Raw genomic sequence first — 12,892 nt, 5'->3', positions numbered from 1 at the left:
AAGATAAGGGACTGAAGGTCTGGGACAAGTGCCTGTGTGGCACCTCCAAGTGAAAAATATATTGAGTGTGAACCAAGGCAAAACCCCAGTGGCTTGACTAACATCCAGAAATATGGTTGTGTGTTGGTGTTTTAACAGGAATATAAACAGTGTCAAGGTGAAAACCAAGCTGAACCCCAACACAGGCAGAGCCATTCCTGTTGCAAGAATCAGAACTGAACCTAGACATAACTTCAGAGTAAAAGGAGTAGATGCTACAAGATTTTTTTTTACAAGGACTGTTAATTCCAGTAATCATAAAGTAACTAGGTTTGCATTAATTAGTCAGATTTGACCTTAAATGTTGGTATCACTGCAATTGAACAGATATTTTTTTTGTTGTTGTATTTTCGTTAGACAGATGAAGCTCCTTGATACACTAAGCACAAATTCTTGGCTTCATGCCTAAGGTATATTCCTGTTACCACTCATTTTTGCCTAAGATTCTGAGGATATAAAATGTTTATTATCTTTAAGCATTGCACAAATTTTTCTAATGCCTCTCAAAAAATGACTGCCAACCCAGGACCCATTATGGGAATAAGATCCGTTGTATTTGCAGCAGACAAGAATAGGTTGTTCTCTGGAACGACAGGAGTACCTTAGCTTTTCTTTTGCATCTTTAAAACTTTCAGCAACATAGTAGATAGGCTGGAACTCAGTAACAGGGTACTTCTGCACAGAAGTCTTCTCCAGGACAAGAGGCTGAATCTCAGGCTTACTTGACAAACAATACTATGAACAAAAAGGTAAGAAATTTATTTCAGTCTAAAAGTGTTTGAATGTGCAGTGGAAGAAATAAAGAGCCACCCCACCTGTGGTATACAGTGATAATGTCACTTACTGGGAAAGAAGGAGGTGTGAGTTCTCTGTGTATCCATACACCTACACATTTATCAGAGTTCTGTGATAAAGTGCTAATTTCATGCTACTTCTATGCATAAAGTATGAAGCAAGACCAAAGATCCAGAGACATTAAAAAAAAAGAAATTTGAATAATTATAAACATATTTTAATTATTTTCTAGAACACACCTGCAGCTCCCCAAATGAAGACAGCAGCCCTGCACCATATGCTTTGAGAGAATCTCCTTCTTTACATAGTCCAAACTCAACTGTAAACCAATAAACCTGGAATAAAAATGAGACAGAAACTCATGACTCCTTGATAAAAAGTAATATGTGTACACCATTTATTTGAATGCACTTGGAGTTTTCATTTCTATATAAAATATTGCCATGTGTCAAATTCAAGTGTATAAATGCAATAGATGTCCCTTCAGACTGAAATTCTTCTCCTGGGAGAAGCACAGCATGAGATTCTGTGTGCCTGAGATCAGTTCACTTCCATGAAAAAAAAAGTTATGTTTTGCTGTGCTTATCTTTGTGAGCAGGCGCAATGAAATCATAGCAATAAAGATTTACTTTGGCTGGCCAACCCAGTGGAAGATTGAACCTTAGTTTAGAGAAGTTTGAGTCCTACTTCACACAGGGCATCTGACTAGAGCAGGGGTATGAACAGGCTGTTGGTGCCATAGGAAAGGAAGATGGTGTGTGGCCTAATTTGACTCCTGGGTCTGTTCTTTTGAAGGGATACCTGCCCTGTCTCAGAAGAAAATTCCCCATCTATCAGCAGAGTCAGACCTCGTGGAATTCTTTGCCCAGGTGGCCCCTATTTGGCACTGGGAACACTAATCTCAGAGGAAAACTGCTGGTTTTATTCAAAGTTTGCAGCTCTGAGTCAGAATAGCATCCAGGTGATCTATGTTGACTGCAGAGGATATTGCCTGCTTGGCAAAGTGGAAGAGATGCTTGGAGGTAAAACAACTACAGAAGCTGCCTCTTGAAATTTCCTGTGGGGATGTAGTAATATATAATCTTTTCTTGCCCAAGATGTTTGTGCTGGAGGAAATCTAGTTTGGGCTTCTGTGTTTAATCACAGCTGTCACTTTGAATAAGAGGTGCCAAAGCTGTTTTCCTTTAGTGCAACTGTTTCAGGGTGGGGCTTTCCAATCATGGTCTTCACTCTGATCCCATTCAGCTCTATGGGAGTTCTATCACTGACTTCAGGGGCAGCAGAATTAAGACAACACAGGGCGCTTTGGAAAATTTGAGCCCTCATTTATTAAATTACCGTAGCAAGTTTCTCGATGAAATCATCTGGAGCTCCCAGAGATGCCAGTCCAATTTCCTGTAACAATAAACCATTATTCTTCAAGCTGTTTATTGCAAACATTCTTCCTGCCCCGTCTTATGTAATTGCTCACATTTTAAATGTTACCATTGCTTACTACCACACACAAATGTTTACAGGACATGTTCCTATCATGCAAGATCAATTTTAAACCAGAAACCTCTCCAAAAATGAACAAAGGGTCTTGTCCAAATGTCATTTACAAGGCATGGTCCTTTGTGCCTGGTACAAAGCCCATTGAGGTTAAATAAAATTTTCCTCTTGCTTTGAGAGGCTTTTGATCAAGTCTACAATGAACATCTGAGAGAATCGTAGGGTCAAAAGGAGGCAAATCAATCACACCTACACACCTTATATATTTCTCTTTGTTTTGATGGGTCCTGATTAAAGGAGTTTTTCTGGAGCCTTGAATGAGCTATTTTTTCTGAATGACAGGGCATCATTTGAAAGAGATAATTCATACCTTGGAAGCTAATGGAGATTTTTGTCCAGGAGGCATGCAATAGTTGGATTTAAAAGACAGATACATGAGACTACATATAAACAGGTTCCTTTCTTGATTTGCCCTAGTGAGGACTGCATAGTGCAAAAATCAGAGGGCTTCCCCCAGACACAGAAAGGCATTGGAGCAGCTTATCACCATGTCAAATCCCAGTAAGCCAAGGTACAGTAGGTCTAGTCTGGAAGGAAACACAGTTCTGGGAAAAGGCAAATCCTGAAGGCAATACTGAGAACTTACTTAACTAGATCAAACTGACTTCTGTATTTTGAGAGGTTACATCAAGTCTTTCTCTTTCTTTCTTTTGTTCTTTCTTTCTCTTTCTTTCTTTCTTTCCTTTCTTTTTTTTTCTCCGTCTTCCCCTTCTCTCTGTCAGTCTTTCTGTCTGTATGCCTTTCTCTCTTTGTGTATTTCCATGTTTTGTGGTAGGATGCAGCCAAAAGTTTACTGCTTCTCCAGGGTTTGGCTTCTTTTCCAGAGACATTAACACTACCAAAAAGAAATCTCCTCTCCAGCCTTCTCCCATGCTTACAGCTGAGACAGATCCTCACTTTACTCAGCCTCCAATGTCGCTTCAATAGAAAACAAAACAAAATCTTCATTTTCTCTAGTATTTGAACATCATGGTAAGGTAATTAACCATCTGAATCATGAGCTATGCGACTTCACTCAGAAGGATCAACATCTGCAGGAAGGTTTTAAGATGATGGCTTCACAGGGCCTGTCAAAAAGCAGCTCTCACAAGATCATGTTTGGAGCTGGATGTTATGATTTCACCTATGTGAATTGTGTCCAGATTTCAAGCAATAAATAAACAAACCATCTCAGCCACTCCTACACAGTATGCTTAAATGTGAATCTGCACCACCCTTCACAGCTCTTGGATCATCCTCTAAATTATGAATGTGTGTTTAATTATATAAATAATACAACCACCAAGTAACTTACCTGGGAAAACTGAGCAAAACTGGGATCAGCAAAAAGAGGCACATGTCCTAGCAGCTCATGACAAATATCACTGCAGGAAAACATGACATCTGAATAATTGTGATTCAGGAAAAGTCCAGCAATGCTGGAAGAATGCCCTAGAGCCAGCACACAGTCAAGAGCACAGTGCATTTGCTCCTACTAGCAGATCTTGTTCACACGAAAACATTTTGCTCTGAAATTATTCTTGTGATGGAAATGCTTGCAAACCCCAGGGTTTTCTGTGTTTCTGCATCATACATCCCTCAGCAGCAGGGACTGCTAGATTCTTCAAATACAGAGAAGTGATTTGGTGAGATGGAAAGGGGAAAGGGATAAGATGCCCAAAAAAGGCCAAGTCTGTAAAAGACATTTCAGTCTGGCATGATGACAATAGGATAAAAAAAAAGCCGGAAGGAAAATTAGAAGAATCAAAAATAGAAAAAAGAAAGGGAAAAGAACTTGCAGAAGTAGGAAGCAAAAAAATCTAAGGAATAATTGCAACAATATGAAGCAGAATAAGAAATTTGTTTTTAAAATGTCAAGTGGAAAGGACAATGGACAGGGACAGAGAGAAACACTCCAAAATTAAAAAGAGATGGGTTCAATGGTTTGGGCTTCTCCTATCTTACTGCCAGAAGCTTGCTTGCAACAGGTTGAGTCCTTGCTGCACTACTTGGGTGCTAATAGCTTAGCTAAATGCACACTGCTCTCTTGCATCCTAGCCACTCCACAAGCAGGCCTTCAGTAGCAAAACTATCTCATCTGCCCCAGGAGAACATGCAGAAGTGGATGCAGATTGTTAAACAGACTAGAAATGCTCAGTAAATGTTTTCAGAAGACAGCAGCCCTTGGCTGCTCTCCCCTAGCTCTGTTTCCAGGAGAGCTGCAGAGTCCCGTGCAGTTATTCCCAGTTGGACTGACCCTGCTGTTGGTGTGCTGCAGCTGAGCACCCCTCGTGTGCCAGAGTACTCACGGCTCAGGGGTGTACATGGGCTTGGAGGAGTGGCGGATGTACTGCGTCGAGTGGAACACTCGGAACGCCAGCCCAGCCAGGAAATCCCGAGAGGACAGCAAGCCTGCAACAGGACGCAGCCGAAACCCAGTGCAGCCTGAAGGGACACAAAGACAGCATCTTAAAAACAGCTGATGTGTTTGATTTATCCTTATCCAGACTCCTCACAGTCAGAAAAGTTTGGGGACGGTTGTTTTGAGTTTTTTTTAATTTCATTATGTGTGCTGGTTTTGCATTCATGCCAAACCAACACATTTTGTTACACAGAGTTTAATTAGAGGCAATTTTCTGCCCAGGTATACCACCGGCACAGTATCTGAGCATCTGTCTTATTGTACCCCTAGAAGCATTAGAGAAGGACCTGGGATACAGGCTAAGTCATGTGCCCAAACATCACAGGGAGCCTTTGATAAATCAGGGATTGTTTTTCCTTTTCTGGAAGCACCACCCCCAATGACAGCTGAGGCCTTTCATTTAATTGGGTTCTTTTAGGTGCTTCGAACTTACTCTGCAAGAAATTTGAAACATCTTCAAGCTGGGGGATATTGTCCTCCCTGTAGCCACAGTACTTCTCCAGCAGTGGGAACACATGGTTGTGTTCATAGCAAGCATGAGTTGGATACAGACTCTTCAGCTCACTGAAGACAGTGCCCCAAGTTTTCTTTTCTTCTTCTGTATAGGTGACACGAGGAATAGGTTGGCCACTAGAAAGAAAATGGATACCCTCAATAGCAGCTACAGAAAATGTCCTATGCCATCAACATCATGCTCTTTGTCCTTCCCCACTTGCCGTTTTCAACAAAGTTTTCTTATTCTGGTTCATGTTGCAGCTTTACTAGGACTGTCCAGGATCTGCTGGTGCAGGAGGAGAGATGGTTTTAGGCTGACATGCAGGTGCAAGAGGAGCCTCACTTGTCCCTAGTCACTGGCAGGAAAGACTCTACTGAGCTTGAGATATTGGCCTTTAGACAGCTCCTTGCATTATTGTGTTAAAAACAGATCAGTGCTTTTTTGTCTTTTAAAGGTGTTCTTCTCAAAATGCTTGCTGGCTATGGGTTTCAATTTATTTTTCCTTCTATATATAGAGCTGTTTTACTTCTTACTCTAGTGGGCATTATATTTATTGTTTTTGTAAAAACATGAAACCATCAGCTCCATAAAACTCTGTTGCAGTGGCAGAGAAGTTCTGATCTGTGCTCTGTACCGTAACAGATGCAGACTCCAGCCAGTTTGACTTTTTACAGTTATAAGTAGTAATTATGAGTTAAATCCCACGCTCAGGCCTCCACGTGCTTAGCTCATGTTGAAGCTAACAGGAGTTATACATCACAAGCAATGCAGTCTGGCCTCCTGTGAACAACCAATTCCTTAGCAATAATGTTAAGGCCATAGGTGAATCCAGCAGCTTTGAAAAATCAAAGGGGTTTAAGTAACTTAATAGGGTTAACAACACTGCTGGAATAATGCTGAAGCTTTCCAAGCCCCAGAGACCCATTGTTAAATCCTTGATGACACTCCACCATCTCCCACTCCCCCATTTTTTTTCTTGAGCCTCAGGGCAGCTCCTCCAGAGAACCATCACTTTCTGTCTCTCTGTATCAGCTCTCCTTGATCTGTGGAGCTTTAAACATCATGTTGAATTATGAGGATTGTTGGGGGATTTTTTTGTTCCTATAGCACTCTTAAATAATCCTCAACCACCTTCTGGGGCTACAGGGGGAAGCTATGGATTAAAAACCTTTCAAATTCCAATTTAAAAAACAATCTAGGGATCAATGTGGCCAGAAGCAAAGTAAGGCAGAGGGAAGAGGCAAGCTAAAAGCAAAGAAAAGAGAAATCAGAAATTGAACATTCAACAAAACAGTGGGTAAATCTACCACAAGAGGAGGCAAAAAAGCAAAGGCAAAGTAGAGGCAGACAGCACAAAGAAAGGACAGATGCAAAAGAAGAGATACAGAAAATGATTAAATTAATGATAGGAAGACTACAAGGTGAGCAACCATTGATCCCTCTCACTGTTGCAGCTGTGTAGCACCTTCACAACTTAAGAACCCTTGCCTTTTCAGTGAAGCCCGATAACTTTGGTTGTGCCTCTCCTCCTGCCCACTTCTCTGTATCTTCTGTGGAATATCTCAGAATGGACATTAGATCTGTTCACATCTGGACACAAAATCTTATCCAAACTTTCTAGCTATAAACTGGGTTTTTGACTTTTTTCACCTGTCATTTTGTACTTTCCATCAACCAGCCCAATTTTGTCTCTCATTTTGTGATTACATTAGCTCTTTGGCTTAGGGGCTATCTTTAGATCCTGTGCAAAGCGTAGCCCAACATTTACAATATATGCCAATTTTTTTTTCTTTACAAACACCATTTTTACCAAGCAAGAATCAGGCCCAACAGTACAGATCTATATATGTGAGTGTCTCTGGGAACAGAATTTTTTCTCCTCCAGATCTGATCATTGAAAGCAATCAAATAAGCCTATTCTAACTGAATTTATCATCTCTATTAGTTTATTTTTCTTGGGAAATGAAAGCCCAAATTGCTGATTGCAGCTGGATTAGACATGATAAAAGTAGGGTAACAGACACTGGATTAGCATCAGAACCATAAGTTATTCATTATTTTAATAGTGTATGCAGATCCTGCTTTAATGTTAATGATAGGCACTCCTCCCCCAGCCCTGGTTTAATGGGGAATACCAGATTTATTCAATGCTCAGGTCTTTGTAGTAGCAACAGTCTGCTGCTCAATTAGACAACAAAGCTGGGAAAGAGGGGTGTTGTGGGGAGACAAGGGAGATGATGTCTCTTCTGAACATGTGCCTGGAACAATTTACTTTTGTTTTGCTGTGATTTGGGAATAAATGTATGAACAGGACGAATTAAACACATGGCAGAGAAAAGCCAAGAGCAGGAGGATGCTTGTGGAAAAGCAGGGATAGCCAGCAGGGTGAGCACCCTAGGAGAGGGCAGGAGATGAGGGCTTGCTTTGTGCCCATGCAGTGGGTACTCACTGTCTGTAGTTGTAGGCGATATCCGCAAACTCCTTCCTCCGGGCCCGGTACACGGGATCTTTGAACCCCTGAAGAGAAACAGTGATGGCCAGCCCATGTGTAAGTGCAAAAGCTGAAGAGCCTTCCTCCCAGTGAGCACCCTCAGGCATGGCTGGAGCATCCAAGAAATGCAGCAAGGTCGGTGGGAAAGCTGCCTCTGTTCTGCCAGGCTCCACTCACCCAGGGCACCGCTCCTTCCCGGGCTGCAGAGCCACGGGAGCAGCCATCCAGCCACAGACTCTCACCACCCCCATTGCCCAAGTCTTTCCTTATTTCCACTTCCTATGAGATAGGGAAACTTGTTCCTTTACAGCAACAATGGGGCGCTCCTGGCAAGAGTAACCTAGAATTATCAGTGCTCAGATAACCATGCCCTTCTGGTTTCCCTTGAAGTTTGTTACTGTGCTTGGCACAGCTGGGCTGCTCTAGAGGAACAGAATCAAAACACATTAGAAACACATTCATCAACTCCATCAGACCTTTTAGGCAGATTTTCAGCATGAACCACACTTAAAAGTGCTCATTTTCAAACTGCTAGAGGATCAGTAACCATTTGGCAGCCCAAAAACCCCTATTTGTAGTACAAATTCAACCATTTGAAGGCAATTAATGACTACAGAGATTGTCTAATAGACCTTGTGGGTGGGAGCTTGACCTTTGCAGCTAATTAGCAATAAAACCAAGGATAAGAAATAAAACCTCTAAATCTTCATTGGGGATAACCATTTTCCTAGCCCAGTGTGCCTGCTGTTTAGACTGAAAGATCCTTAGGAGCAGGAGTGCCTTCACCACCTGGAATGCAGACACATCCTCCTTCCAAGCTAGGACATCCTTCTGCAGGGCAAATAGGAACAGCTCCCTGGGCACTGCAGCAGTCCATAAAAACATCTCTTAGTGGTGAATGGCACAACTGGACTGAAAGGCCACAAAACACAACCAAGTAGAGGAGACAGCTGAAGTGGAGTGTAAATTCAAGAGTGTGAATCAAAAAGAGGTAGCCAATTGGCCCAAAAAATGCACTGTCCAAGATTAACCTGTCATGGGGGGTCGTGATTAAATTCCATGCATCACTTAACTGCTAAAAATATGGGCTCCTTTAATTTCTCTTTTTCTGCACTCTGCGGACTGGCACACCCATTTACCCCAGCAGATGGCTTTCTTTTCTAAGGCACAAGTGCTCACTAACTAATTCTAGGAACTGGAGGAGAGATGCTTCATTCCTTTTTATATATTTTTATTTTCTTTTCTTTTTTTTTGGTTCTTTTTTCAAACACAATCTTGGTCTATTCCCGCATGACACACAAGGGGGCCATTGGCTCAGTGTACCTCCTTTCATTCTGCCTTTCATATGACCACAGTGAACATCATGAATCATTGTACATGGTACATAACACGTCTCAAATTAAGCAATAGGTAGTGAATGACTAATCACCCCATCTCAATTAAACTAATAGCAGCAATTTTTGGTGCACTGCATGTAATTTATTTATAATCACCCTATCTCAATTAAACTAATAGCAGCAATTTCTGGTGCACTGCATGGAACTCAGTGTGTTTTGACAAATGAAAGTAAGTTCTTGTTTGCTTGGAGAGGGAACAGAGGCAGAAAATATTCTTGTATCTGAACAAAACTGAAAAACCACAAAACAAATTTTTTTATCAGCTAAGTCAATGAACAAAACTTTCTGATGCTACCATTTAAACCACAAACTTTTTGAAACAAAAGCCTTTTCTTTTGTAATGTCTCACCATAAAAGTACCAGATCAGATTTAGCATCCACATACACTGAGCTTAATCACGTGTATGTAATCAAGGATGAAAAAAGTCTTTCTCTGGGCTATGATAATGTTGCTTCTTTTTCTTTATAGTGATACACAAAGTGAGCCTGAAATCACAACATCAGAGTCTCCTGGGAAGACTAGATTTGTCCTTGTGGTGGCCCTGTGCTCTGAAAACCACTACAACTTTTAAGATCTCCTGGCATTTGCTCAATTGCAGCAACCTTTGGTTTGATTTACTCCAAAACCAGGGATTGGACTGATTATAACCCTAGAAAGGTGGTAGCCTTCTTGTCCTGTACCATGTGACATTTAGTCCACTAGATCAGTACTAAAGGAGAGCAAATTTAAATGAGAGAAAGATCAATGCCAATAACTAGAAAAAATGCTAAAAAGAATTCTTACAGGATGATCAGCATCCAATTCTGCTCCATAGCTTAGGATCTGATTGGCAAATCTGTCCAGCTCCTGGATACTTCTTGGGAACCATGGCACTGAAAAACAGAAAAGAAATAGACACTGGTATCCTTCTTTGTTACTTGATTTTGGTCCTTCTGACATTTTCATCTTTTCATCATATATATAAAGAATCATAGGCAAGGGGCTAAATTCATTCAGTCTTTTTCCCTGTAGTAGGAAACAAGAACAAACCAAGCAAGTTCTCTTGAATTTATGATTGTTTTACACTATTGGAAGAATATAGAGGGTCAAGAGCATCTGACCCTTAGTGCAGAGCTAGTTTGTAATGTTTATGATTTTCTGTTTATTACTTCCGGTCTCTTGGCTTATCAAAACGCAGAAAATTTTCACAATAAGCCAGAATCATCCCTTTCAAAGGAACGACAAGAAACCTCAGGATAAAGAATTTTTGGACTGTTGGAAACACTCTTTCTAAGACCTAGTTGGTGACCCCACTTGACTTAGGATTCTGAAACAAAACAATAAATGGCTTCCTTACTAGCACTTTATCACTACAGACATTACACAATAATGCATTAACTCGATTCACTTTCTTGGCCTGGTTCTCTATCGCCTTGTAACCCATATTCTGTCTCAGGCACAGCCAGCATGTCAGAATGGACTATGTTGACCACACAGAGTGTAATGCCAATGTGACCCTCTGGTTACAGAAGGACACAAGGTGAAGGACAAAGAAGAACCACAGGGATTTCCAGATGTGATACATTGAGATAAGAGTAAGTCAAGCGTCTTCATGGCAATTCAATACAAAGACTGAAGAGGAGCAGCCTCTTTCAGTAAAAAGTTTGCAATTAATTGAGAGACTTTCTTGTACAAATGGGTGTTGCTTGCTCAGCCGGTGCTTGGACAGCTGATTCCCCTCTGTGGCTCTCTGCTCAGCTAGGAGCCCTGCTGCTCGGCCATACCTTCATATTTTATCTTGGGGGCTGTGCCAAGTGAACCTGATCCCTGGCCAGCAGCTGCTGAATGAGTTCCCTGCAGTGTCTTGGTGATGGGGCTCATCCCAGACCTGATGGACCACCTAGAGGATAAGAGGATTTCTGTCTCCGGGACTATTCAGCCGCGCTTTGTGCTGAGCCTCACAGCACGGAGGGCGCTTGTGGCACTGGGTTTTGGAGGCACTGCACAGAGGCGCTGGAGCAGCATCTTTAGAGGGCTGGCTTTGGGGACCGCTGCTCATCCCCACGCAGGGACAGAGAGCGCCCGCTCTCCTGACTGCTGTCCCATCGCCAGCCTGGCTCCATGCTGGAAGCCTTCGCATTTGTTTGCAGCAGGCAGCTGGCGACTGCTGGCCCTGAAGATGCCGGGATGTCTGAGCTTCCCGGGATGCAGGGACCCGCCGCGGTGCCTCCCCTCCTCCCGCCCAGCAGGAGAGGGGTTTGGTCCGCCCCGATCCAGGATGCGCACGCTTCTCTTTGCCCTAAAAGCCAGACCTGAGCGAGTCACTAGATGGCAGCAGCAGACCCAGGAAGGTCCCCAGATGGGTTTATCGGCTGCTGGATGGTTCTCTTAGCTGCTCCAGAAACTTTCTCTCCCCTCGCTGTTAGAAAGATTCCTGCGCCTCCGACCTCTTCACTTTAACTAGTCACAGGGGGGAATAGAAAAAGGTGTGTGTGATCCGTAGAGAGGGGTCACTACTTACACTATGCCCTACCCATTTTCTGTCTGGGGTTATCTCCTGGCTGTATCACTGAGCTTCACTGCTTTGTGCTTCTGACTCTTCACTACCAGCCTGGAGTGAGGCACACTGGTGAATGGTTTTGTTTTAAGCACTGGGAAAAAAGAGCTGCCAGCAGCCCCACAGCAAAGGATTTTTCAGTGCTAGAAAGAAAATCACTCTTTTCTGGGATGCACCATGACCTGAAGGGTCCAGGCTGTGTAGAAAAATTGGTAGGGGCTGAAGTCAGCACTGGATTTCGTCAGTGATGTCTGTAGGGCTTTGCTGGCCTGAATAAGAAAGGTCTCACTGGGCAGGGTTTGAACCATTGCTGACTTACTTTCATTAAATATTTTATTCTCAAGATTGCTTTCATACTTGGTGCAGGAAAACTGATTCCAGGCTGATGTGGTGTCACTCCTGGGTGTGGAGATGGGTGGCTTGCTTTTCCCCTATGCAGGAGCAGCAACTCATCTTCCTGCCATGAAGTCCTGATCCTGCCTACCCAAACACCAGCAGTAGCTAAACGAGAGCAGCTCTCAGCTTGGAGAGTTGGATGAAAGTGGCAGGCTGTGAAAGGGAAATCCCAAGGAGACTTAGTGCTTGCACCAGCATGAGTGAAGTTGGGTCCTGGAAAGTGCTGAGCCTTCTCAGCTCTCATGGAAACAAGAATCAAAGACTCCGAGCACAGTTCTGGGGCAAACACTGTATTAAGTCCATACAGCCCTCACATCAAGGGCCAGAGTGGAAAAAGGCTACTGGTGGGTCTTCTGCCTAGATGTGATGTGCCAGGATGCTGTCTCCAGCCCTCACAGAAACTATTCAAAAGATCAAATCAAATTACCCCCTGGCTGAATTTATCCCATATTTTGTTTGCAACATCCTCCTCCAGCTCGTTTGCCAGACTCGCTGTCTGTCTGCACAGCCATTAATGAATTGCCAGGGCGAGCTCTTGCAACACTGGGCCTCTGTGAAGGCCTGAGGAGCAAACGTGGGCTGATCAGTAATAAATATTGATTTGTCTGTAAGTGAAACAGCAGCATTTATGGGATGGTGCTGGACACCCAAGTGGTGACCAAATTACCATGGGGTCAAATGCTGACCAGAATGCTAATAAGCCATTTATATGAGAGGCAGCAAAGCAGGGGCAGCAAGGACTTCTGCAGAATCCTCCGCTTGGACCATTGTGAGGAGGGTCAAAGACAG

At 42.9% G+C, this 12,892-nt stretch overlaps 1 protein-coding gene across 4 annotated transcripts in view; it reads right to left on the bottom strand.

Annotated features, from left to right (window-relative positions):
- The window catches only part of PAH (phenylalanine hydroxylase), a 42,170-nt gene that overhangs the window by 3,147 nt on the left and 26,131 nt on the right, over positions 1 to 12,892 (bottom strand). For all 4 annotated transcript variants that reach the window (XM_033057725.1, XM_033057726.1, XM_033057727.1 and 1 more), the window contains 8 exons: positions 9,955 to 10,043; positions 7,732 to 7,799; positions 5,220 to 5,416; positions 4,674 to 4,809; positions 3,680 to 3,749; positions 2,173 to 2,229; positions 1,074 to 1,169; positions 641 to 774 (listed from right to left, as the gene is read on the bottom strand). In XM_033057725.1, the coding sequence (XP_032913616.1) occupies positions 641 to 774; positions 1,074 to 1,169; positions 2,173 to 2,229; positions 3,680 to 3,749; positions 4,674 to 4,809; positions 5,220 to 5,416; positions 7,732 to 7,799; positions 9,955 to 10,043 (847 nt within the window). The remainder of the gene's footprint in view (positions 1 to 640; positions 775 to 1,073; positions 1,170 to 2,172; positions 2,230 to 3,679; positions 3,750 to 4,673; positions 4,810 to 5,219; positions 5,417 to 7,731; positions 7,800 to 9,954; positions 10,044 to 12,892) is intronic.

This window comes from Catharus ustulatus, chromosome 4 (assembly GCF_009819885.2).
Source record: "Catharus ustulatus isolate bCatUst1 chromosome 4, bCatUst1.pri.v2, whole genome shotgun sequence".
NCBI classification, from domain to species: Eukaryota; Metazoa; Chordata; class Aves; order Passeriformes; family Turdidae; genus Catharus; species Catharus ustulatus.
This window is presented reverse-complemented; position numbering and strand designations above follow the sequence as displayed.